Source organism: Gymnoscopelus braueri, assembly GCF_963280865.1.
Source record: "Gymnoscopelus braueri genome assembly, chromosome: 1".
NCBI classification, from domain to species: domain Eukaryota; kingdom Metazoa; phylum Chordata; class Actinopteri; order Myctophiformes; family Myctophidae; genus Gymnoscopelus; species Gymnoscopelus braueri.
Window position 1 is genome coordinate 19,064,775 of NC_137603.1, and position 25,736 is coordinate 19,090,510.

At 40.5% G+C, this 25,736-nt stretch overlaps 2 protein-coding genes across 3 annotated transcripts in view; both read right to left on the reverse strand.

Annotated features, from left to right (window-relative positions):
• The window catches only part of prmt3 (protein arginine methyltransferase 3), a 104,575-nt gene extending 103,371 nt beyond the window's left edge, over positions 1 to 1,204 (reverse strand). The window contains exons 1-2 of the mRNA XM_080427727.1: positions 1,167 to 1,204; positions 271 to 382 (exon numbers count right to left, since the gene is read on the reverse strand). Coding sequence (XP_080283853.1) covers positions 271 to 382; positions 1,167 to 1,188 — 134 coding nt within the window. The 5' untranslated portion in view covers positions 1,189 to 1,204. The remainder of the gene's footprint in view (positions 1 to 270; positions 383 to 1,166) is intronic.
• A 10,440-nt stretch (positions 1,205 to 11,644) lies between these two features.
• On the reverse strand, positions 11,645 to 20,442 carry LOC308084696 (zinc-binding protein A33-like). 2 transcript variants are annotated; one of them, XM_080427517.1, is made up of 3 exons: positions 20,391 to 20,442; positions 14,168 to 14,278; positions 11,645 to 13,916 (listed from the first exon to the last, which is right to left on the reverse strand). In XM_080427517.1, exons 2-3 carry the CDS (start codon positions 14,265 to 14,267, stop codon positions 12,409 to 12,411), a joined length of 1,608 nt encoding a protein of 535 aa, XP_080283643.1. In that variant the 5' UTR covers positions 14,268 to 14,278; positions 20,391 to 20,442; the 3' UTR covers positions 11,645 to 12,408. The 2 variants fall into 2 exon arrangements, with proteins under 2 accessions (XP_080283643.1, XP_080283644.1); XM_080427518.1 differs by having other exon boundaries at positions 14,168 to 14,273; positions 20,391 to 20,422.
• Between the last annotated feature and the right edge of the window lie 5,294 nt (positions 20,443 to 25,736).

The window sequence follows — 25,736 nt, forward strand, 5'->3', positions numbered from 1 at the left end:
CGCAATTAGTTTGTGTGACAATTAATCGTCAACTTAAATGTGGAATCGTGACAGCCCTAGCAAGTTGTTAGACAATAGGTCAGTTTAAGGATGAAGTGACTCTCTCATTGAAACGCATATTTCCTGTACATTATGTCTACAGATTACAGTGGCATGTTAGCTCTGGTCCATAGCGTTAAGGAGAACTCCTTCTAAACGCTATAAGGACCAGAGCTTAGTGGCATCATGTCAACTCCATGTAACCCACGGCTAGGTTACAGAATGTCTCACCTGTCACAGAACAGACAGGTGACTGGTAGCCTGTCTTCACCGTTCTCATCCACCGACTGCCACTGTTCTTCATCATCGCTGTCTGACAGCTCTGGCATGTCGTCAACATGATCTGTCAAAAACAAGCAAATGAGGATGGCGAGGATGCTCAAGAAGACCATGGTTCTCTTCTTTCTATTTATAAACAGTGGTGGAAAAAGTACTCCCATTTTTTACTTAAGTAAAAGTATCGATACTGCAATGTAGAAGTACTCTGTTAAATTCAGAATTTAAAAAATGTACTTGAGTAAAAGTACAAAAGTATTGGTATCAAAATGTACTTAAAGTAGCAAAAGTATAAAGTACTCATTATGCAGAATGTCACTAGTTTTCAATTTTATAAAATGTATAAAAATCATTTGAAATTTGCAGATCTACAAGCTCACAATGAGCTCACAGTGAGCTTGTAGATCTGCTATTTTCAAATGGCGGAAATGTATACAGTGGTTAATGTATGTTTTGTAATAATAATCAAAATCTACAAAGTAACTCAAGTTTTCAAATAATTGTAGTGTACTAAAAAGTACAATATTTGCCTCTGAGATGTAATGCAGTAGAAGTAAAAGTATTGAAAATTGGAAATACCTCAAGTACAGCACTTGAGTAAATGTACTTAGTTACTTTATTACACCACTGGTACTAAGTAACTTAGTGGAGGAGAGGATGCTTTGCTAGCAGCTTCACAACATGGTCACTTTAATAATAACAGCTACACGCACAGCTCATAATAACATTCAAAGCGGTAGGCTCCACATGTTCCGCCTAACAAAACACGACACGTGCACAAAGAGGAGTACATTTTGTTTACATGTATCGTTTTGTTTTGTTTGCTTTACATTGATATTTACAACACTCACGTGTGTCTGTGTATTCCGCCATGATGCTCTGTGGACAGGCTGAGGCTTCCGGGTGACGTATCTGTGACGTCGGGCAGCTCACTAGGTGTACTTCTACTTTTTCACCACTTGGTGTCAGCATCTACATTTCTATGGGATGAATAGCCCAGTGGTTGGGTTCTCAAACCTTTTCATGTCAAGGACCCCCAAATTGACACTTATTTTCCCGCGGACCCCCATTTGAAAAGATATGCCAGGGACCCCCATTATAAGAGAAGATTTTTACGGCTCTAGCAGTGATTCGCAACCATTTAAAATTCAAGGACCCCCCAGTTTAACATGCATTAGGCTATACGGACCCCCATTTAATGGCATTTCTATCTCTGGGACCCCAATTTATATTGAAAAATCAATGTTAATGTAGCTCTGAGAGTGTACAAATGGAACCAAAACGGGTTCATTTGGTTCCATTTGTACACTCAGAGTTACAGACCAATAAGGGTCCATTTGGTTCCTAACTATCCATCATTTAGCTGGGGACCCCCTGGAACTCCCTCAAGGACCCCTGGGGGTCCCCGGACCCCACTTTGAGTACCAATGGAATAGCCTACATGGGAATATCATAGCCTTGGATCAAGACTATCAGATGTATTTTATGTTATCGAGTCTGACTTATTACGCAAATGTCAGTAATGTCACAATGTCTATGATTGATTGATTGATTGATTGATTGATTGATGTAGTTTATTTAGAAAGACATGAGAATAGTACATGACAGTACATAACAGTACATGGAAGTAGAAATTCACAATACAAGGTCTACTAAACTGGAAACCCTCATTAAGCATTACGCTTGTTTAAGATGAGAACCCCATGCACACAAATCATGATGAAATATAAGAGGCAGGCAGATATACACACTACTATACAGAATGTCATACAATCAGCTTTCAGGTTACTGGTATGACGAGAGAAAAAAATATATATATATATATACAAAAGAGGAAAATGAAGGAGGGGGGGGGGGGGGTAGGGAGGGGTAGGTTAAGACTTAGACAGGGGCCATTTTCGAATTGCAGCCTCCTGAAGGTGTATCTTTAGGGCAGTTTTGAAAGTGAGTAGGGTTTTACACTCCTTTACTCCTTTTGGTAGGGCATTCCACATTTTTGATGAATAGCATGAGAACGAGTTCATACCCTTAGTTGAGCCAAATCTGGGTTGAACATGATCAGTGGAGCTGCCTCTGGTGTTATGATCATGGACTTCATTAACATTTTTGAAGTATTTTGACAAATACAGGGGGATCCCAATGTTGTGGTGTATCTTGAAAACCAGGCCCATAGCAAGTTGCTGTACTCTGTCCTCAACCCTAAGCCATCCAATCCTAGCAAAATGAGCAGGGGTTAGATGGGTTCTGTGATTGAGGCCAAGAAGTAGCCAAGTTACAAGTTTGTTTTGGGATGTTTGGAGCCTTGTTTTTAAGGCCTTGGAGGTGTTGTGATACCATGAAGTGCATGCATAATCATAATGACCTTGAATGAGGGCACCTGCAAGAATCTTCAGAGTATTCTTACTGACTAGGCGATCAATCCTCCACAAATAGCGTGTTGTTCGGTTGATATTTTTGATCACCTTTTCTGCGTTTTTGTTACCAGAGAGGTTTGCCTCCAAGATGGAGCCCAGGTAGGTAATTTCATCCTTTCTTTTGATGACATTATCACCCACTTTGATCGTGAAACTCTCTGCCTTGCTAAGGTTAGGACTGGACCCAAAGAGGATGGATTCAGTTTTACCCAGGTGTAATGAAAGTTTGTTGTCAGAGAGCCAGATGCAGATCTTGTTGAGTTCGGAGCTGAGAGTTTTCTCAACCTGCAGCCTGTCCCTGTCCGAGACTAGCAGGGCCGAGTCATCTGCGAACAGGAACAGCTTGCAGTCGCAGGCCGATGGCATGTCATTCACATATATCAGGAACAGTAAAGGTCCTAGTATACTTCCTTGTGGGACACCACAAGTCACAGGGAGGGGGGGGGACTGGGTGCCGTTTACTTCCACCACTTGCTCCCTCCCTTCCAGGTAGGATCTCATCCAGTTCACTGACGTATCATCAAAACCTATTGCTTTGAGCTTATTGATCATAATTGGGTGATTGACGGTGTCAAAGGCCTTTTGGAGGTCCAGCATGACCATGCCGCAATATTTGCCCTTGTCGACATCTTGTTTGATAGAGTCGTTCAAATAGAGAAGGCATGTGTCAGTGGAGTGGTTTGTTCTGAAACCAGATTGGAATTTGTAAATTAGATTTTTTTCGGCAAGATACTTATCGACCTGTTCATAGACTATTTTTTCCATGACTTTCGAGATGGAGCTAAGAATAGAAATAGGGCGGTAGTTGCCAGGGTCTAATTTGTTTCCTTTTTTGTACAGAGGGGTCACCCTTGCTTTTTTGAAATCGTTAGGGACCCGTCCCTGTAGGATGGAGAGGTTTATTATGTGGGTAATGATTGGAGCAATGGAGGCGGCCGAGTCTTTTAGAAATTTGGCGGGGATATTGTCGAGGCCTGTGGCTTTGTGTTGATGAAGAGCACTCAATTTTTTAAACACCTCTTCTGTTTTCACAGGGGAGAGTTTAAAATCATCTTTCCGTACACCCTGTTTTTTGTAAAATGAGTCAACATGCTCTTCACCATAGCACCCAGAGTGAGGGGGAAGTTTTTCAACCAAATCTGAGGTTATGGTCGTGAAGAATATGTTGAGGATTTTACTCACTTCATGTTTGGATGTGATGAGAGTGTCATTCACCTTGAGGCTTATGTTTGTAAACCTGGTTTTCAATTTCTTGCTGCAGCCTAGTAGGTTGTTGAATAGCTTCCAAAGCTCTCGTCTTGATCAAGGCTAGGAATATCATGCCATATTTGACAAGATTGAAAATACATTTTGACTGCTTGCATAATGTTTTGATGGGCTGAAAAAAAACACATTATTGTATTATGTACTCTTGCTTTATCCCCAAACCTACTTTCCTTCCTTCTCTCCTTTCTTTCTTTCTTTCTTTCTTTCTTTCTTTCTTTCTTTCTTTCTTTCCTTTCCTTTCCTTTCCTTCCTCCCTCCCTCCCTCCCTCCCTCCCTCCCTCCCTCCCTCCCTCCCTCCCTTCCTTCCTTCCTTCCTTCCTTCCTTCCTTCCTTCCTTCCTTCCTTCCTTCCTTCCTTCCTTCCTTCCTTCCTTCCTTCCTTCCTTCCTTCCTTCCTTCCTTCCTTCCTTCCTTCCTTCCTTCCTTCCTTCCTTCCTTCCTTCCTTCCTTCCTTCCAGACACAGATATTTGTAATTTTTTTACTTCTCGGAAACCGTTGGTCCGTGAGTCCGTCCAAAATCTCCAAATTGCCGTTCGGCTTTGCACACTAAAGTCTTTGGTGATGAGTTAACAGGGATTAGTCAAGGGCTCCATCATTGGTCCATTGTTATTTTTGATTTATTTATATTAATGTTTTAGTCACAAACTGTAAAAAACTTCTTCCTATTTTATTTGTAGATTTAATCTAATTGCCTCGCCCAATGATTTCAGTACCTTAATATAATTTGTTGATGAAGAATTGTCTGATGTTTTCAAATGGTTTCAATTGAATAAGCTTGCTCTCAATATACAAAAATTCAACTTCATGATATTTAGTAATACCAAAAGATGCTTTGTATTGATGGTTCCGATATTATGCAGGTTCCACATACAGAATTCTTGCGTGTCATTACTCATTATAGATCATAGATGATCATTTAAACTGGAAACACCAGATTGATGTAAGAGGTCTATGAAGATGCTTGGTATAATTGAGACAAATCTGTCCACTGTTTTTATTTTTTTATTTTGTTGCTCGTTTTTTTACCCCTAGGGTTTCTTACCTCACTGCAAATAAATGTCAACTTAATGTCAACAAAGAATTATTATGTTATGCATATATGTATATATAAACTGTTGTGCAAATCAAATAAATCAAATCAAATATCCTTAATTTAACTTCACTCTTTATTATAGATTAATTTCCCCCCATAATTACTGTAATATTGTTTGGGCTGCTACATCATCATATCTAACTAAATTACTGATCATTGATTCTAAAGAGGTTTTTGAGAATAATTCCTCAGTCAAAATGAGCTATATTAGTGGAGCGGATAAAAACAACATAGGCCTAGGAGAAATCATGAATGCAAATTATGATAAAAGCGTGGAATTTGGTACATTTGCTCTCCAACGGGCAGTGGTGGACGAAGTACTCAACCCCAGTACTTGAGTAAAAGTACAGATACAAATGGTCAAATTTACTCCACTACAAGTAAAAGTAGCTCAGTCAAAATGTTACTCGAGTAAAAGTACCAAAGTAATTGCTTCTAAATATACTTAAGTATTCAAAAGTACATGCTTTTAAAAATACTTAAGTGCAAGTGCAAGTACAAGAGTAAAAGTAAAAGTACATTTATTTATATATATATATATATATATATATATATATATATATATATGAATATATATGAATGCATCAATGCATTACAGCAATGAATGCATTGCTGTAATGTTTTCACAATGAATTTATATAACCTTGTAAGCGATGTAGTTTGTCTTCGGTAAACAAAACACAGCAAACATTTGAAAATGTATGTTTTTTTTATGTCTGTGTGCGCGTTTTTTATAACATCGACTTCAGATAAGGCCATGGGGTGTTCTTGGAGGTTTGTCAGGCTGATTCAGCTGCTGATCAGACTCTGTTCGTTCTTCTCCTTCTGCCGCCATTACCGTGTTTTGTTTTGTTTTGAGTTGAAACAAGAACTTAAAAAAGGGGTGGATATATGGATATAGGTATAGGGGTCTTCAACGTTTTTCGGGCCATGGACCCCTTAGCTGATAGAGAGATGAAGCAGGGACCCCATACTGTATATTCTTATTTTTTAGAATGCTTTCCATTCTGTCATACAGAAACATGAATGGCGCATACATTGTGGCCTTGCATAGAACTTTAAAATTCTGTTCAGCTCACAAGCCAGACATCGTCATTTAAATTGCCATCCAGCTCTGTGCAGTTTTGGAGAAGTAAAAACTCCTGACTAGACACATAACTTCGACATGCCAGACAACACTGTTTTGTGTGAAAGCCATCAAACCTCAGAATGGTGAAGTAGAGCAGTGTGTTCTTCACAGCTTCTTCACAGCTTTTATGACATCTGACAATTCAGCAATAATGTCTTTGTCAACGTTACGAGTGACTCCCTAGTCCCTGTGTAGCATGCAGTTTAACCTGTGACCTGTGTAGCATGCAGGGCCATCAGGTGTGTACACATAGGAGCCAACCAGTGCTCAAGCACCTGACTGTTTGCTTTCATAGGAGAAATTGCCCTTCTTTTATTTAAATATCGGTCTTGCTGAACCACAGTTGCTCTCCACCCTGCTTTCATTCAATACAATGTAGATGAGTCTGATAAGTCTGAAAATGTTTTAGTTGAGCATGGCAGTCTCCATGTTTCTTGTTAAAAGGCACGAAAATAGCAAATGAAGTTGTCAGCACTCACTATGCAACACTTTTAAAAACACGCAGCAGAATAAGGAAATCTTCTCAGATATAATGTGGGTGTGAAGTGTGGTTTACATTATAGGACATTATGCAAGTAACACTCAAAAGTGTGAACTTGCTACAGACAGTAGGTTCTATTGACAGGCTTTTTATTAGGGCTCATCTATGCATCATTATCATTCATATTTGTAATTATATGAAGTATGTACACTTTTACTAGACTGGGTCTATATTGTTTAACTTATCTGTTGCCTAAACTGCTACTGTTGGGGGGTAGAGTTGGGTAGTCTTTCTTACAATTTATATTTGCTAATAGTATGTTGGATTCATGCATGCATATTTTCAGACATATAAAACAAAACAAAAAAGTATCCGAAAAGAAAATGGGTGGCCCCCCTGCAGTGACTCAGAGCTCCACCTAGAGGTCACAGACCCCCTGTTGAATACCCATGATGTAGATCCCAGTGTAGAGTGTGTACTGTGATAGGTTTCCTTCCTTGAAGAACACAGCGTGTGGCCAATTGCATCTTATGGAAGAAGGGGAAAAAATGGGGAAAAAAGAACAGCCAACCTAAAAGTAACTAGTACTTCACAGCCTTCCTAGAAATGTACTTGAGTAAAAGTACAATATTTGTCTTGGAAATGTACTTGAGTGAAAGTAAAAAGTATTAAAAAAATGTAATACTCAAGTAAAGTACAAATACTCCAAATCTGTACTTAAGTACAGTACTCAAGTAAATTTACTCCACCACTGCCAACGGGTATTGATCAAATTTGTCAATTTGTCGATGGGACATAAAAAAAATCCAAGATCGGTCTAGTTAGTGTGGTTGCCTGTAGGGCAACCAGACTATAGTAATAGATGAACTTTATTCTTCTAGATAAACTTTATTTTAGGCTGCTACTCCTCCCACAGTTTTCGCGCACACACTCGTGCCATATGCCAAATTGACCGGCTTCACCGGGAATCGGTGGCGTGTACTTTGCTAAGAGAGTTTTATAGTTTAATTGATATTAATTTATTAGTTAATTAATTTCCCCCATTGACTTAAAGGGGACATGCAAAGACTCCCATTCAAGTATTTCTCTCTCGGAAACCATAGGGGCTACAGTTACAACACTTGGAGGGGAGGTCCCATCCCTAATTATGAAACAATAATTACACCAGTCAGCCTCATGGTAGGCCTATAACAGCCCACTTTACCTTTTGGCCTATAACTCTTGAATCGTAGGTAGTAGAATAAAAACATATTTTCTGCTGGATTCCTTGGGTCATCATGACGCAACTCCCCATAGAGGCCACGCCCATTTGCGTCTGGATAGATTTTCCGCCATTTTGAATTTTCTTCAAAACACACTTTTAACTCCTCCTCCCACATATCTTGTCCAAATTTCACAAAAATCGGTACACATGATCTCTGGACCCATGCGATAAACATACCCAAAACGGCAGCATAGTTCCTACCGTTCGTCCGCAATTGGCTTCCAAAGTTGGTGGGAGGGGCCTGTTTTACCAAAAATGCCAAAAATGGTCCAGTCAAACCCAAATTTGACTGGACCGAATCACCAAAAACATTTTCACTTTGATAGGGGGCACCACAAATGCGCTAAATGTAACTGTATGATGTAAAAAAAAGATTTTTGGGGTGATTAATCCTCTCCAAATGAAATACAAGTGATCTCAGGAGTGATGTGACAATATAATTAGCCCATTACATGTGTGGGAGGGGCTTATTTATTTAGTGGGAGCGGCCTACTCAGCAACAGAGCACAGAACACAGAGCTGGTGATGTCCTCATGGTGTCTTTCCCTCCAAAAGTAGAAAGACACACTCTTTTTCAACCACTTGCAAATATTAAAACCTTCTGAATATCAAACTTAATTTGGTTCGTTTCATATTATTGTTTAAAGTTACCTTTAAGAAAAGACTTATTCATTCTTAATTTTTTTTAGAAGTCATATTTTTATGTCTCTTTGTCATTGTCACACTCTGACCGAGTGAGGGTAGTGTTTGCCGAAAGTTTGAAAACACTAGTAAAATAGCAAAAATGAAAAATCCCCAGACAGAATCATTTTATTCACATTTTTACAAACCAGGAAAATCATGAACAAAAAACTTGAGCACAGTTTACTCTCCTCAATAGTCCTTCCTTGACTGCAGAGCAGTGGCAGGTCCCTCTTCTTAAATAGGCTAGGCCCCTCCCATTGGACCGTACCAATCCTGAATTGAATCCTCAATAGACCAATTATTTGTTTACAAACATTGAGACTGGACGCACAGGTGACTGTTTCATGTAATCAATTCCCAACAGATCCCCAAACCTGTTGTTTTGGGGTGCGCTGGTTTCAGTTCATTCAACCTGTTGGCTAGTGGGGTGCGCCCTAGCGAGACATATATACTTCATCGCGCAACGGTATTGCGCACCGAGAACGGCTGACATACAAGCTCACAACCGCGTCGCGGATGCGACCGCTGTGAGCTTGGAACTTCCAAGCAGAGAACGGCCAAGAATAGCAGACTTCCAAGTTGGAAGTCTGCTATTCTTGGCCGTTCTCTGCGCGCAGCACCATCGCGGGACGGAGCATAAATTAGGCTCAGCTGCGCGAGCAAGAGCAGGTTCTGGTGCCATGATCATAGAGCGCTCCCTCCGTTCTTATGACAGCCACTGGAGGTGGGGTTTGGGCGACAACTGCTTTGAATTGTTATTATTGTTTACACACAACAGAAACCAAGGTTTATATATTTCAAGAGCGAGAGATCACAGTAAAATTCCTAAGCATTCTTCCTCCACACTGGGAGAAAAACTGCATCTGAAAGTTTGATGGGATGCATTTCTACACGTGAGGCTGTGACCACTTTTACATTGCATCTTATGAGCGGTGGGGTTTGCTGCCAACCTGCGCGCGCATACTGGTTCTTATCAGTGTGATGTTGTCTGTTAAGGCGTCTATTTAACCAGCTAATTCCCAATGTCCAGACACATTACAATTCATATACACATTTTAAAGTGTCATCACATATTACGCAGAGAATTGCCCACATAATAATAATTAATAATAATCAGAGTACCCAATTTCCCACTTAACAGTGTCAATACAGTCAATACAATCAAACAATCAACAATGAAACAATATATTAATGCAATCAAACAGATATCATTCTCTGCAACTTAAACAATAAAGAATAATTCAAACTTTAACCCGGTGTTGTGTGATAGAATTCTTGTTATAGGTTATGGGAAAAAATAACACAGGAACTTACTAAAGGCTGTTAAGGCAGCTCTACACCGCACCGATTTTGGGCCGACTCGGTGTCGGAAAGCGTTGGAAAGCGTCTCTCTTTCTTGCACTTCTTATAGATGAGGCGCGTAGAGCCAATCGTAGCAACCAGGTTTCTCCATCTGGGTCTGTCGTGGGCAAGGTGTTGAGCTTGTGCCAGAGTCACATTACAAGCCTTTAGGTCCTGGGCTATTATATCCAGCCAGCGGGTGCGGGGGGCGCCTCTGGGACGTCTCCAACCGGCTTGCTGGGGATTGAAGGCCAGGATGGCGCTTGTTGGGTGTTCCACGGGCAGGCGGATGATGTGGCCATACCAGCGCACTCGTCGCATTGCTGCGAGGCGGGATGCTGGGAGCTGTTGGGTTTTCTCTCTTAAAGCCCGGTTTGTGACATGCTGGCTCCACGTGATGCCTCCTGAGGGCTCTGGAGTCGAAGCCATCGAGCCTGGCCGCCAGAGTGTTATTCAGCGGCCATGTTTCCGAGCCGTACAGGAGGACAGAAATGACAGAGGCATTGTAGACTCTGAGCTTTGTCTCCCTGGATATGTGCCGGTGTCGCCACAGCGGTCTCCATAGGGACTGCATGACGGACGCTGCAAGGGCACGGCGTCGGTCGACCTCTATTTTGAGGTTGCCGGTGTTGGACACTGTCGAGCCCAGAAACTTGAATGTTGGGACAAAGTTGACAGGGGTGCCATCAAACAGAAGGGGTGGTGGGTCAGGTCCGTCGCCCACGTGCATAAGTTCGGTCTTGTGCCAGCTTAGCTTCAGGCCGAGCTTTTTGGTCTCCTCGTCAAACACGCTGAGGGCTTCAGAGAGCTGATCGGCAGTCTCACTGAACAGAGTGGTGTCATCAGCGTATTCGAGGTCCTTCAGAGTGTAGCTTCCGAGTGACACCCCGGGGACCCGCTCACAGACTCTTGACATCAGGTGGTCAATGACACAGTTAAAGAGTTCTGGGGCAGCGACACAGCCCTGCCTTACCCCGCTGTTTATGGGGAACCACTCGGGGTCCCTACCATTCACACACACACAGCTTTCCGCACCATGGTACAGCTGCTTGAAGAGTGTGGTGATTTTTGTTGGGGCTCCGAGGAACTTCAGGAAACCGAGCATATTCAGTTCTTGGGCCGACTGGTAGAGCCGTGTGATAGCGAAGAGGGGGGAGAGAGGGGGGGTGAAGGCATCCTGATTGGCTGTTTAGCTTGTTTGGTCATACAGGCTCCGTACAGTAGATCTCTCATCTGCTACTACTGGTGCAGAAGCAAGCCTAAATAATCCAGAGACATTTGCCCGTCGCACATTTGAACTAGATACCATATTCTCAATCTCAACTCTCAATTCCTATACCAATCGATCAACTCCAAAGTAAAGCAGTAGGCTACGATAGCGCAAAAATGCTCCGTATTTATGTTTTGGTCGTTTGAGCCTGTTGCCAGATTCTGTGGGAGAAACAAGCAACGAGGTCTATGAAAACTAGCCCAAAAGAAGCAACCAGTTTCACCACTTGAGCCCTATTGCATCAGCTATTTTCAAAAATAATCTGGAAAGCAAGCCCAAATAAGCAACTACACTTCAGAAACAAGACCAAACAAAAGCAACCAACTATGAGTCGACAAGCGACTTTACAGGAAAACAAGCCCAAGTCGCTTATAATAAGCAGACCTGGCAACATTGGCATGCCAGCCTTCCAGCTCAAATGCATTTGCACAACAATGTGCACATCGGCCGACTGCTTCTGCTGAACTAAATGCCAACTTTTGCCAACAGACTTTTACCAGTCTGTTGCAGTCTGTTAGTCTGAAGTAGTCTATTTGGTGGAGAGTCACCTTTATATGTAGTATCAGTGGCAGGGTGAACTGCCACAGTCATACTGTAGATACAAACTCATGATTTCAACAGACAGAAGACGAATGAGGAATTGACCAACTCAGTTTGACCTTATGAGCGCAAAACATGACCTGACCTGACCATAATTAGTTTATATAATCGTTATAATCGTTTCCATGTTGAAAAATATTCGAATGTAAAAAAAGAAAGCAGAAATAGCTGATCTACAAGCTTACAATGTGTCACAGAAGTGACCCGTTGTAAGCTTGTAGATCTGCTATTTCCGCTATTTCTCAAGTATACAAATATTTAATGTCAGTAATTTCTTACTTCGCATTATTGAAGTTATTTTTCATATCTGCACCGGGCAATTTTTGTTTACGAAGCCTAAAAGCCAAAAAGAGAAATTTGTATTCATATGTTCTAATGTTCAACGACATAAAAACAATGAAATTGCTAATAAGCAATTATTTGTGTGACAATTAATCGTCAAGGGAAATTTCATTATCGTGACAGCCCATTTTAATCGTAATGGTTTTGTTTGCACTTACTCGTAACAGTAGTTACTTTTACTTCCTATAATGTGGTATTTGTACTTTCACTTAAGTAGAAGACCTGAGTACTTCTTCCATCACTGGTACTTGACATATTTTGATATCAATGGTTTCAGCATCACCAGCCTTTCCAATACAGAAATATGGGTAGAGTTTGTCAGTGAAAGCGGCTTCATGAGTGCAGATGTCATGTGTCATGTGTTCAGGGTCGTAGAAGGACACCTTCCCCCTGTCATAGTCCAGCTGAACTCTGATCCTCTCAGGAATCGTCTGCACTGAGATGGTTTCACCACAGCCATTACTATAGTGACCATCCTTATGTCTTAAACACCAGATTCCATATTCTGGTGAGACATATTTCTTTCCCTTCCTGTCAACAGATCCTTTAGCCAAACCTACACCCCATCGAGGATGGTCTCCAACCTCCACCTCCCAGCTGTGTTTTCCTGAACTGAAACCCTCTGAACCGAGAACATTAGCATTATAACAGAACCTCTCTGGGTTGTCAGGACACTGCTGCTTTGCGTCTGCCCGTCTCACACTGGTCAGGTCTTCGGACAGACAGAGCCAGGGGTTTGCTGTTCTTGGGTCCAGAATGACAGGAGTGAACTTGACCCTCTCCTTCATCTTCTCCCAGACTGTGAAGCTCAGGTTTCTCAGGTGTTTGGACACGTCTATCATTGATCCTGAGTCCACCTGTGGATCTGACAGTGTACACTGGACTCTGGCGCTGGTCTGAGTGTGTTTATAACTGCTGAGAAATGACACATTGTGTTTCTGCAGCTCTTGTTCTACAGCAGAGATGCCGTCTGAGAGAGAGGAGATCTGCTCCTGGATGATCTGAATGATCTTCTCCTTCTGCTCCTCTTCCTCCCTCAGAGCTGCCAGTCTGGCCTTCTCTTCCTCTGTCAGGAACTGGTGGAGGTTTTTAAACTCTGCTCTGATCCGCTTCTCTGTGACCAAAACCTGCTTCTTGTTGTATGGAACCACTTCATTATTGTACATAGTTTTAAAGTTTTTGTATTTGTTCCTCTTGTCCTTTAGAGTCCTGAGGTCAGGCTTCAGTTGGTCCTTCAGCTTGTTGACTGCTTGTTCTATAGGAACCAGCTTGTGACCAGGGTGGTGAGAGGAGTCACAGATATGACACACAGCTCTCTGTTCTTCCTCACAGAACAGTTGATGCTCCTCTGGATGTTCACAACACAACACCTGGACTTCCTCCTCAGATGACTGTGTGGTTGAGTCAGTTGAAGGTGTGGATGGAGGGTTGTACCATGGCATTGTCTTCAGACCAGGAAACACGTCTGTTAGTTTTGTGTCTTGTAGCAGACGCAGGAATGAGCTGCATGTTGTTTCACCCTTGAAAATCATTTTGTCCACAAGGCCAGTGGCTGCGTCAAATGGCAGAGAGATGCTTTTCAGGTTCATGTATTCAAAGCGCACCAGTAGCTTTTCTTCAAATACACACTGGATGATGAAGTGAATGTTTGACATTAGAATCTGTTGAAGGTTTATCTTGTTCTGTGTGATAACATCTGTGGCCTCCATGTTGATCCCTGGAAGAGAACAATGAACATTGTTTATTAACCTTTTCCCCATTGCAGTATTACTGAATCACTTTCAAGCTGATGTACCTATTTTAGGCAGGCCAGTATAGGTGCAAGTTTTCAAAAAATGTTAAATAATTCAAAATAATTTCAACATTTTCAAAAAGAGCAGCATTATAAATGATTTTTTTAAATAAATATATGATGACTGTTGAAGACTACCAATGAATGCATATTTTCATGGCTGCACACAGACATACCTGGAGCTCTGAAAAGATCCAGTGAATGAGTCTCACTCTGCAAAGAGTTGTTCTGCTCAGCTGCATCTCTCTGCTGTAGTCTCATCCTTTTAGAAGCCATTGTATCCTATACTGTAGTGTAAACACACACAATTAACATTACATTCAAATAGCAACGTGACACGTTGTGAGCTTCTAGATCGGCTATTTTCAAATAGTTGATGTATGTAATGGGGCCCAAGTGGTAAAACCGGTCGCTTCTTTTGGGCTTGTTTTCATAAAACTGGTCGCTTGTTTCTCTCGCAAAATCTGGCAACGCTGGTCCTACCTTCACATCCACTCCTCTACCCCAGTGGTTCTCAACCTGTGGGTCGGGACCCCCAGGGGGTCTTGTGGGGGTGCCCAGATGACAGAGAAGTGGCAATTTAATGTTTACTGTTGGTCTATAGAGCTTTAAATCATGGTTTAGGGTCAAAATACATTTCTGAGCTTGTACAATATGATGAACCATCCAGACCTCGGTTCATCTGGGAAAGGATTTTCTTTCTGTCCTGTTTTAGTTTTAGTCTAGTTTTAGTCGACTAAATCTAAGATTTTAGTCGACTAAATCTACAGTTGATATTTGGCGGGTCGTGATGGCGCTGTAATGGCATATTTTACACTTGGTTCCACGCTGAAAATAGCTGATCTACAAGCTCACAACGTGTCGCGTTGCAGCGCAGCCAGAGCCAGAGTGCAACCAAGCATAAAATGACTTAATTGTCTATTAGTTCTTCTGGATCTCTTCTCCACTAGTCCCTCCCTAACATTTTAGTCTAGTTTTTATTTGTTGATGAAATTGTCAATATGTTTAGTTTTAATACACTGTAATTTAATTCTTGTTTTCCTGTTTAATATTAATTAATTAATTTAATTATTACTTTATATTCAAATGTAACATCATGTTTATCCATCAAATTTACTCCACTGCAAGTAAAGGTAGCTCAGTGAAAATGTTACTCAAGTAAGAGTAAAAAAGTAATTGCTTTTAAATATACTTAAGTATTCAAAAGTACATGCTTTTAAAAATACTTAAAGTACAACTAAAAGTCAAAGTAAAAGTCCTTTGAAGTCCTCGACTAACCTTCTCGACTAACCTCCTCAAACTACCTTCCTCTGTGTTAAATACAGATACTTTTGTTTTCTTGGCATTGAGCTAGAGGCCGATATTCCTGCACTCCATTTCTACTGCCAGTGTTAGTTCCCTTACATTCTCTGCTGTGTCCGAGACTCGGGCAATGTCATCTGCATAGTCCATGTCAGTAATCATGATGGGAGTTACTAGCTTAGTCTTACTCAGGACCAGCGTGAACCCCAGTGCCTCAAAAGAGGCACTGGGGTTATTATTTTCTCATGAGGAAATAACAGGAGTCACACATGAGTGACACATCGCTGACAAAGCTGCTCTCAGATCAAATAAATTATATTCCAGTTCTTAATGTACTTTGGTGATAAAGAAAATCTATTTGGTACAAATTCTCAGATGCAGGGCCATCAACTGTGACCTTTTTGTCAAGATACAATAATATTCAGCTTCAAAGATTAGGACATGGAGCTAACTGTAAACTGAGGCCATCTGTTCTAAAAAATAAATAGAAAAATGTAATGCATAGAGTAACTGTCATGAAGGGCGTTTTGATTAATGATTAGACATATTTTTTCCCCAGATCATAAGTAACATCTGGTGATATGACACAATACCTTACATGCTCATTCTGCATGCATACAGTTGACATAGAAAACAGAATATTCTCTCTGTTCAGTATATGTTTGTGCAGAGACCTGAAGAAATTGGCGACAATCTTGTGGGTAATGTGTCGGTCGGACGACTATTGTGTGATGCTTTTTAACGTGCACAGGATGCATGATGTACCCACTCTGATATCGTGTGTTATTGTGAACAGAGGCAGCCAGTGCATGAGACAGGAAAGAATGGTGATCGCGCACACTGTCTTCACTTACAGCAAAAAAGTATTTTATTGCCAACTGATGAGAGCAGAGGATGTGGTCAAGAAGGCTGTAGATCGTGTCTACTGAGAAATGACAGATGTTGAAACCTTAAACCTAACCACATGCCATGCAAACAACACTTGCCACTCTGCAACCACCATCTCTGCAGGCATGGATGCCGATTTATGTTAGGTGGGTAGGGTACTCAACAACAAGTCACACACACATCAACCAAGTTTTAACCCCTTAATCTGAAATACCTGATGAATGTCAGTTGGCAATAAAATACTTTTTTGCTGTAAGTGAAGACAGTGTGCGCGATCACCATTCTTTCCTGTCTCATGCACTGGCTGCCTCTGTTCACAACACGATATCAGAGTGGGTACATCATGCATCCTGTGCACAAAGCATCACACAATAGTCATCCGACCGACACATTTCCTGTGGGTGCTCGGCTTTCTCCTTGGGTGCTCGGGCTCCCCGGCACCCACAAGATTGTCGCCAATTTCTGCAGGTCTCTGCACAAACATATACTGAACAGAGAGAATGTTCTGTTTTCTATGTCAACTGTATGCATGCAGAATGAGCATGTAAGGTATTGTGTCATACTGTATCACCAGATGTTACTTATGATCTGGTGAAGAAATATGTCTAATCACTAATCAAAACGCCCTTCATGACAGTTACTCTATGCATTAAATTTTTCTATTTATTTTTTAGAACAGATGGCCTCAGTTTAAAGCTCCATGTCCTAATCTTTGAAGCTGAATATTATTGTATCTTGACAAAAAGGTCACAGTTGATGGCCCTGCATCTGAGAATTTGTACCAAATAGATTTTCTTTATCACCAAAGTACATTAAGAACTGGAATACAATTTATTTTATCTGAGAGCAGCTTTGTCAGCGATGTGTCACTCATGTGTGACTCCTGTTATTTCCTCATGAGAAAATAATAATCTTTTGAGGCACTGGGGTTCACGCTGGTAAGACTAAGCTAGTAACTCCCATCATGATTACTGACATATGCAGATGACATTGCCCGAGTCTCGGACACAGCAGAGAATGTAAGGGAACTAACACTGGCAGTAGAAATGGAGTGCAGGAATATCGGCCTCTAGCTCAATGCCAAGAAAACAAAAGTATCTGTATATAACACAGAGGAAGGTAGTTTGAGGAGGTCAGTCGAGAAGGTTAGTCGAGGACTTCAAAGGACTTTTACTTTTACTTTTAGTTGTACTTTTTAAAAAGTATTTTTAAAAGCATGTACTTTTGAATACTTAAGTATATTTAAAAGCAATTACTTTTTTACTCTTACTTGAGTAACATTTTGACTGAGCTACCTTTAGCCTTGTAGTGGAGTAAATTTGACCAGGAGTATCTGTACTCTTACTCAAGTACTGGGGTTGAGTACTTCATCCACCTCTGGTGTGTGGAAAAGACAGGATACAGTAGGCGGACTCTAGAGCGGATATGAATACTGAACATAGACTAATATGGACATAGGCAAGGCAATGCATGGTTAGTTGTATAACATTTAAACAACATGGCAATTCAAAGTGTATAACATAAAGACCTAAAACATTAAGCATTAAGACATTAACACAAAACTTTAAGAGAGTGCAAAAAGAAACATGATGTTACATTTGAATATAGAGTAATAATTTTAAAAAAAAAGAAAAATTAAAAAGGAAAACAAGAATTAAATTACAGTGTATTAAAACATATTGACAATTTCATCAACAAATAAAAACTAGACTAAAATGTTAGGGAGGGACTAGTGGAGAAGAGATCCAGAAGAACTAATAGACAAGTCATTTTATGCTTGGTTGCACTCTGGCTCTGGCTGCGCTGCGACGCGACACGTTGTGAGCTTGTAGATCAGCTATCTACGTGTAAAATCTGCCATAACGGCGCCATCACGACCCGCCAAATATCAACTGTAGATTTAGTCGACTAAAATCTTAGATTTAGTCGACTAAAACTAGACTAAAACTAAAACATTTCAGATGACTAAAATATGACTAAAACTAAATGGCAATTTATTCTATGTCTATTCTATGACTAAAATTAAATCAAAATGTGCTGTAAAAATGAACACTGTTTCTTGCATAGTAGATCTGGTGTCTACTAGCTGGGCAATTGATATAAAAATTAAGAAATGTACTTCTACTTTTACTTTTACTTGTACTTTAAGTATTAAACATCCTCTTAAGTATTAAACATCCTCTGCTCTCATGAGAGCAGAGGATGTTTCAGATGTACCCACACGCACACAAACGTTAACTTCACCTTGTCAAAACAAGATGGAGCCGACATGCACAGCGGCGAACATCACCCTGTCAAAACAAGATGGCACTGAGACAAGTCGACTTGCTTGGTCTCCACACAAACAACCTTTGATTTCCTATACTAACACATCTGGTCAAAATTAATGTCAGATCCTGTGTCTAGGTGAGACATGACCTTTGCCACGATCTAAATGTCTCAATAGAGCAAGGAGACAAAATATAACCACCCCAATTGTATAAGTTATATTGTATTAACATACTCTACCATACAGATTGGACAAAATGACATTTTCATTAAAAAATAGTGATCTCATGTCATAATTTTTTACAGTACATGCTTTAAAAAAATACTTAAAGTACAAGTAGCCTAAAGTAAGTAGAAGTACATTTCTTAATTTTTATATCAATGAATTGCTGTAATGTTTTCACAATGAATTTATAGGACCTTGTAACTCTGTTTCAGAGAAGTAGGCCTAACTCTCTGAAACAACCTGCACTGTCTGCATGCACTGATGTGCGTGTAGAACCACTACGTTATACATAGCCTGCAGAAACACCTATAAAAACGAAAATTCAAATGACTGAGGAACCAGAACTAAATACTTTTACTCCTATACACCCATAGGCTACAAGATGTAACAAAGAGGCGAGCGGAGGGGGAAGCCAGAAACACGGCTAATGTGAGAGCAGAAGTGTGGTAAAAAGAAACAGCCAGCCTAAAAGTACTCAGTACTTTACAGCCTTCCTAGAAATATACTAGTAAAAGTAAAATATTGTCTTGGAAATGTACTCAAGTAAGAGTAATAAGTATTTTAAAAATCTAATACTCAAGTAAAGTACAGATCCTCAGAATCTGTACTTAAGTACAGTACTCAAGTACATTTCTTCCGTTACTGTCCACCACTGCCACACACATTCATGCACATGTAGTAGACAGGATATACAAACAGTAAAGTGAATGGATCCCAGTCTACCAGGTGGGTAGGGAGGTGTCTCTGTATCGTTTATGATATATATTCAAACAGGATGTGTTTTGTAGATGGGATTGTATGTTCAGCCTCTTTTGATAAATTAGTAGGCTACTTCTCATGACATGGTTTATTCTCACTTTCCTTCTTTTGTCAATAAGCTGCATATATCTATACTTGAAAACCACAGTCTGTCGACACACAGACAACACTTCCTGTGTTGCTTGTATGTCGACAGACTGTGGTGTTTCTTCATTTTAAAATTATATTTAGACCCTCCAGAAAAATGCGATTATGCGATCGCAGAATTTACCGGATAATCAGCAAAATGGTGCATAATTATGCGGGGGTAACATTTTTTCAAAAAGGCCGCATCGCATGATTCGCATCGCATATTATGCGCATCGTATCGCATAATATGCACATCGCATATTTCCGCATATTTTGCAAGTTTTCACATATTTCGCATTTTTCGCAACTTTTCGCATATCGCATATTTCGCATATTGCCGCATATTTCACAACTTTCCGGATATTTCGCAACTTCCCTCAATTTCACAGCATAAAATTGGAAAAAAAACACATATTTCATCGCAAAATCAAGGATTTTAGCCCGCAGAATCAAGAGTTTTAGCCTGCAGAATCAAGAGTTTTAGCCCGCATAATCAAGAGTTTTAGCCCGCATAATCAAGAGTTTTAGCCCGCATAATCAAGAGTTTTAGCCCGCATAATCAAGGATTTTTGCCCACGTTTTTCTGGAGGGTCTATATATTTAAGTAATACAAAACAAATGTCCTAATGGCAGATCTTAATAACAGTAATTCATATTTTGTATTTTGTATTTGAGGTACTTTCTACATCATTAGTTTTAAGTTGATGTACATAATGATACGTTAAACTCCCTCACAATTCAAACAACACACAACCCAGGTTGAATATAAATATTCTGTTCTGTGCGTTTTCCATATTTTACATTCCAAGTTCATGAAGTACACTTACCTGTGTTTTAATGGTTCTGTCTGAGGAGAAGTGTGTCGTTTCTCAGTGCAGGTTTGGTTTAGTAAGTGACAAGTAGGAAATGTTCATAACACCTTATACACTTCTCCTCTCCGTAAAAGGAAACATATTGTCACTTAAGATTGTGATTGGTTCAAAATGTTGACGAGTCAGCAGACATGACATAACTGTCCATTTTGATCAGAATGGTGTTTGACGACGTGAACGCACCAGTTGAAGGGTTTTATGGGCGTAACTTTTTGAGGGGGAAACCAAACAGGAAAAAAAAGATAATTAGCTGAAACAGTGTTGTGTATTTATTTACAAAACTTAAAAGCTAACTAGAGAAAATGTTCTTAGTTTTAGTGTCTGTCAAAAATCTTCCAAAACATCAGATCTACATGCTGACAACGTGTTGCATCAGGACACGTTGTCTGCATGTTTCTGATATTTCTACTATAGCACAATAAGTACAACGGATATTGCATAAACAGGTGGGGTATGCATTCTCAGATTGAATCGTTCCCGACATGAAACAGACTTCAATATAACTTTACAAATTTACACACAAGCTGCCAGAGACGAGCACCAAGGTCTCTGTGTTTCTTCTCCCCCGCTTGTCAGCTCTGCTGCCCGGCACGGCTGCTGCTTTGAGTCACCTGTGGTGGAAAAAGTACTCAAATCTTGTACTTAAGTAAAAGTATCAATACTGCAATGTAGAAACACTCTGTTAAAAGTAAAAGTCCGGTAATCAAAATTTACTTGAGTAAAAGACAAAGTGCAAAAGTATAGGCATCAAAATATACTTAAAGTACCAAAAGTAAAAGTACTCATTATGCAGAATGTCCCGTTTCACAGGTTATCATTTGTCTAAATTGAAAAAAGAAATCTTTTGAAAATAGCAGATCTACAAGCTCACAACGCAACGCGTTGTAAAGACCTGAACATTTTACTTAAGTACAGTACTTGAGTAAATGTACGGTTACTTTCCACCACTGCTGGCTATGATTGTGACGTCCGTCGTCCATGGTCCATGGTCTACCCATACTTAAAGTGGGCAATTTTAATTTTGGATACCTGGCAGTGAGGATGATAATGAAAATGACACAAAAATAATTGAACAATGGAATAGATGTACAAATGCATGAGGCCAGCTGGGTACCCCTGTTGGCCTCAAACTGCTACCACAGAAAGTGCTGTTGCAAAAGTTATAAAATGGCCAAAGAAATAGTAATTTCTGCTTTTCTTCGATATGTTTAGTGGAGGAAAAATGCCTAAAAGTCTAAAAAAGGGGTAAAATAACCATACACTCCGAGCCTTGATAAAAATAATTTAAGAATATATATATATTTACTTTTGGCTGGAGTGTGGGACTATTACATTTTCCTCAAGTGTATGGGCCCACACAACCTAGTTCAGCACCTCACCAACACAAGTGTTACGATCAGTAGAGGTATGTTAGACAGTTTAGACAGTTTATATGTTCTACATTTAGTACCAGATTTTCTTTTTGTGAAAAGTAACAAGATCATATCTTGAAAAGTTAATTGGGATGGCATGTTTCTATGTTGTTAGGGATTTCTAACTACAGTAGTACCAGTACACCACTACAAAAATAATTCCTGCTTAATTTTCTTTAGCTCAGAACTTCAGGGGGTTTCATTAATCAAAACCTTCTCACAAAGAAGGCAAGTCCAGTCACATGCAATGAATTCATCAACACCCCATGTTTTTTAGCACCCCTAGCTCTGTCAAACACACGGCATCGACCCAAAACCTTACAGACGACGACGGAGCCAGGGATGATCTTTCAGAGATGTCAGCAGTAAGAGACAGAGTGAAAGGAGGCCCCGGTTGAGAGCAGAGGCCTTAAACTGGCACTCCACTGAAATGAAATGTCGCCTCTTTGTTCCTTAACAGTGGGTGCTAATTGGGGCCCGGCGGTATGGTGCAGAGCTACCGCTGGGCTCCTGTCTGTCGCACCTGTTGAGTCATTGTCTCAGGCATTGATCGGACAGGAAGTGGACATGGGGGGGGGAGGGGGAACCGAAAGCTTACGCCGCAGTCTGGGTGCGTGGCAAGAAACGTGGTTCAATTTCTTTTCAGAGCTCCGCCGCTGGAGGTGGAAATACCAACAGTGTGGTTGGCAGTCAATTGCTTTTATAACCATTGATTAGCTTGGTTCTAAAGGACGTATGGATCACGAAGAAATGTTTTTTTAGTGGCTTACGTCACTTCCCTCAAAGCCCCATTTTTTTCAACATCGTAGCATTTGCCCGGATTGGGGTGGGGGTGGGGGGGAGGGGGCTACTGGTCAGTTTGTGGCTCATTTCCCTAACAAACGTTAAGGTTTTGCTATGAAACAATTAAGGTATTCATTTATACGTTCACCCTTTGTCGAAATGAGACATATGCATTTATGTGAGAAGTCACTTCATGCATACGCACACACGCACACGCACGCACGCACGCACGCACACACACACACACACACACACACACACACACACACACACACACACACACACACACACACACACACACACACACACACACACACACACACACACACACACACACACACTCACGCACGCATTCACACGGCTTAAGGCTTAGTACCACAGGTCCACAGACTCTGGAGTGTGATGCTAATGATGTCAATTAATGGAGCCTGACAACACAATCTGCTGCCCATTGTCTCCCAATCAACAGCTCTGCTGTCCACATGAGCCATGCATGGAGGAGACCCACGGTTTAATCTGAGAGCTGAGGGACCGCGGCAGAGAGACTGAGAGTGTGAGAGAGAGAGAGAATAGGAGAGAGTGAGGCAGGACAGAGGGTCATACCTCAAGGGACCTGGTTGATCTTGAAGTGAGGATTAGCTTAATTAGCGAGGCACTGTCTGATCAAGATGGTGTGTGTGTGTGTGTGTGTGTGTGTGTGTGTGTGTGTGTGTGTGTGTGTGTGTGTGTGTGTGTGTGTGTGTGTGTGTGTGTGTGTGTGTGTGTGTGTGTGTGTGTGTGTGTGTGTGTGTGTGTGCCTGTTCTATGACCTCATGGTCAGATATCCATTTATTGTCATACATTTCCATATTCATTATTCTCAGCGTGTGTGGATTTCTGTGTGTCTGGCTATATGAATATTTCAGGGTGCATAAAAACAAACTTGAAAGTGGACACATATTAGAACGTGTTACTGTAACAGAAATTTGATTCAATCTGAGATAGACAATGATAAATAACTACAGTAGGCCTATATGTGTATAATAAGATACGGTTATACAGTATGAATATTTACAAAAGTCTACAGGACAGTCAATGAGCACTGTACTGTAGACTTTTGAGTATCTCATGCTCCCTAAAAAACAGGTGTGATGGGCGTGGTTGAATGTAGAAGTATGCAGTCTAGACTCTATGTATGCTATGCTTCTGAACAATTCGAACCATGCCAACCAGATGGTTAGGCCACCACATAACACATGGGTGCAAAATGCCTTCTTCAGTGTGTCCCAGGTTCGACTCTGGGCCGGCCGGACTGTTCTAATCTATTTCTAATTGAACATATACTGGTAAAGAACCGTCAACATTCACTGTGTCTGTGGTTTGCAGAAACGTAATGCCATCAGCTTACGACTTACAGAGGTAAACAAACGATGATTCTGGAATTCTGATTCCCGACTAAATCATAATCAGTTTTATTTAACATGTTTTTAAAAGCTCTGTGGATGTACTATTTTTACAAATTTTTTATCTATACACTTTACGGCAAAGAGTGGGTAAATAAACAACTTTTTAGGTAAAGGTTTTGCTAGCATATCCGAAAAGCAACAAGACGACCCCATTTCAACGAATAAGAACATGCATTGTGTGCCTGTGCAGGACATAAGGCACCACCCCCGGATAAAACACAGTTATCAGGGAGTCCCCTGATCTCTCTGAACATTTCAAGTTCTAACAATAAAAAGTACTCTACCTTAATTTGTATGATATTGCACAAATTAAATGTAGGCCATGTGGACTTAACCAGGTAGTATTTTTTACATGGAATAAACCATAACCAAAACCTTCCCTTTCCTAAGTTTAACCCAAGTAACTAGCCCTAACCTGAACCAAAAACCTGGAAAAGGTGTTGGGTAATGAATAGACAAATTGTTTCAAATAGAAAATACGAGGTGCATCACTTTTGACCAGACAACTGCTATCTTCTTTCACCAAAATGAAAATATATCACAATTGATCTTCCAACTTTTTAAAAGTGAACTCTTAACTTGTGAAGTACAGTACTGTGTATCATTGGATACCATTGTATAGTACGTCCGTTTGGTTACTTTATACACTCTAAGAGTTAAATTAACACTCAGGATGTTTCAATTTAGTATGTCATGTTTTGGATGCGTTGGTTACATATCATTAAGAGGCTGTGCCAGATGCCAGACTCTCTCTCTCTTTTGCAACTCCAACAGAACAATAGGACAGAAGCTCAGAGCCTTCCTCATGCTTTCAGACAGGCTCAGACTTGGAGCTCAAACCGTCACACAATGTATTCCAGGATAAGCAGGGTATCAATGCTGCTCAGAGCAGCTTTCCTGTACCAAGACCCCAGAAGCTAAGAAGCCATGAGACCTGCTTCTCCTGGCCTAAGAAACAATAGTCATTAAAGAAGTCAACAGATTATTCTTGTCTTTTCAATAGGGGGATCCAGGGAAAGGGTCTCTGTTTCCTAGCAGCTCTCAGCAGGTACGGTTAAGACAACACGTGACATCTGGCCAACCTGCTGCTGCTGCTGATGCTGCTGCAGCCATTATAGTTACTGTTGGGTGGAAACCTTGTCCATGTCCAAAACTGTTACTTTTCAGGAAACAGGAAAAATTACGTATATTCCAATGGATCCCAGTAAGACCTGAAGACGATTCTACATGTCTCCTAAATCCCAACAGTATTCTGAAAAACGTATGTTTCTATATCAGTGGTGCTCAATCTTTTTCATGTCAAGGACCCCCCGGAATTATGTGTATTTGGCCGCGGATCCCCATCTCAAAATATGTTGTTTCAGGGGATCCCAGAAGTAAAGATTTGAGTTAAAAATGTTCGATTTAAAAATATATATATTCAAAGATTTTCACACATTTTCACAATTTTTCTAAAATAGCAGATCTACAAGCTCATAGTGCGGCACTTGGTACCGCGCTATGAGCTTGTATATCTGCTATTTTTGAATAGTGTAAAATAATGCTTTTTAGCTCAAATAAAAAAATGACAGATGCGTTCCAGGTCTTAATGGGTTAATACATTTTCATTAGTTCAATATTGATAAAACAGTCACACACACTTAACCAAAAATAGCAGATCT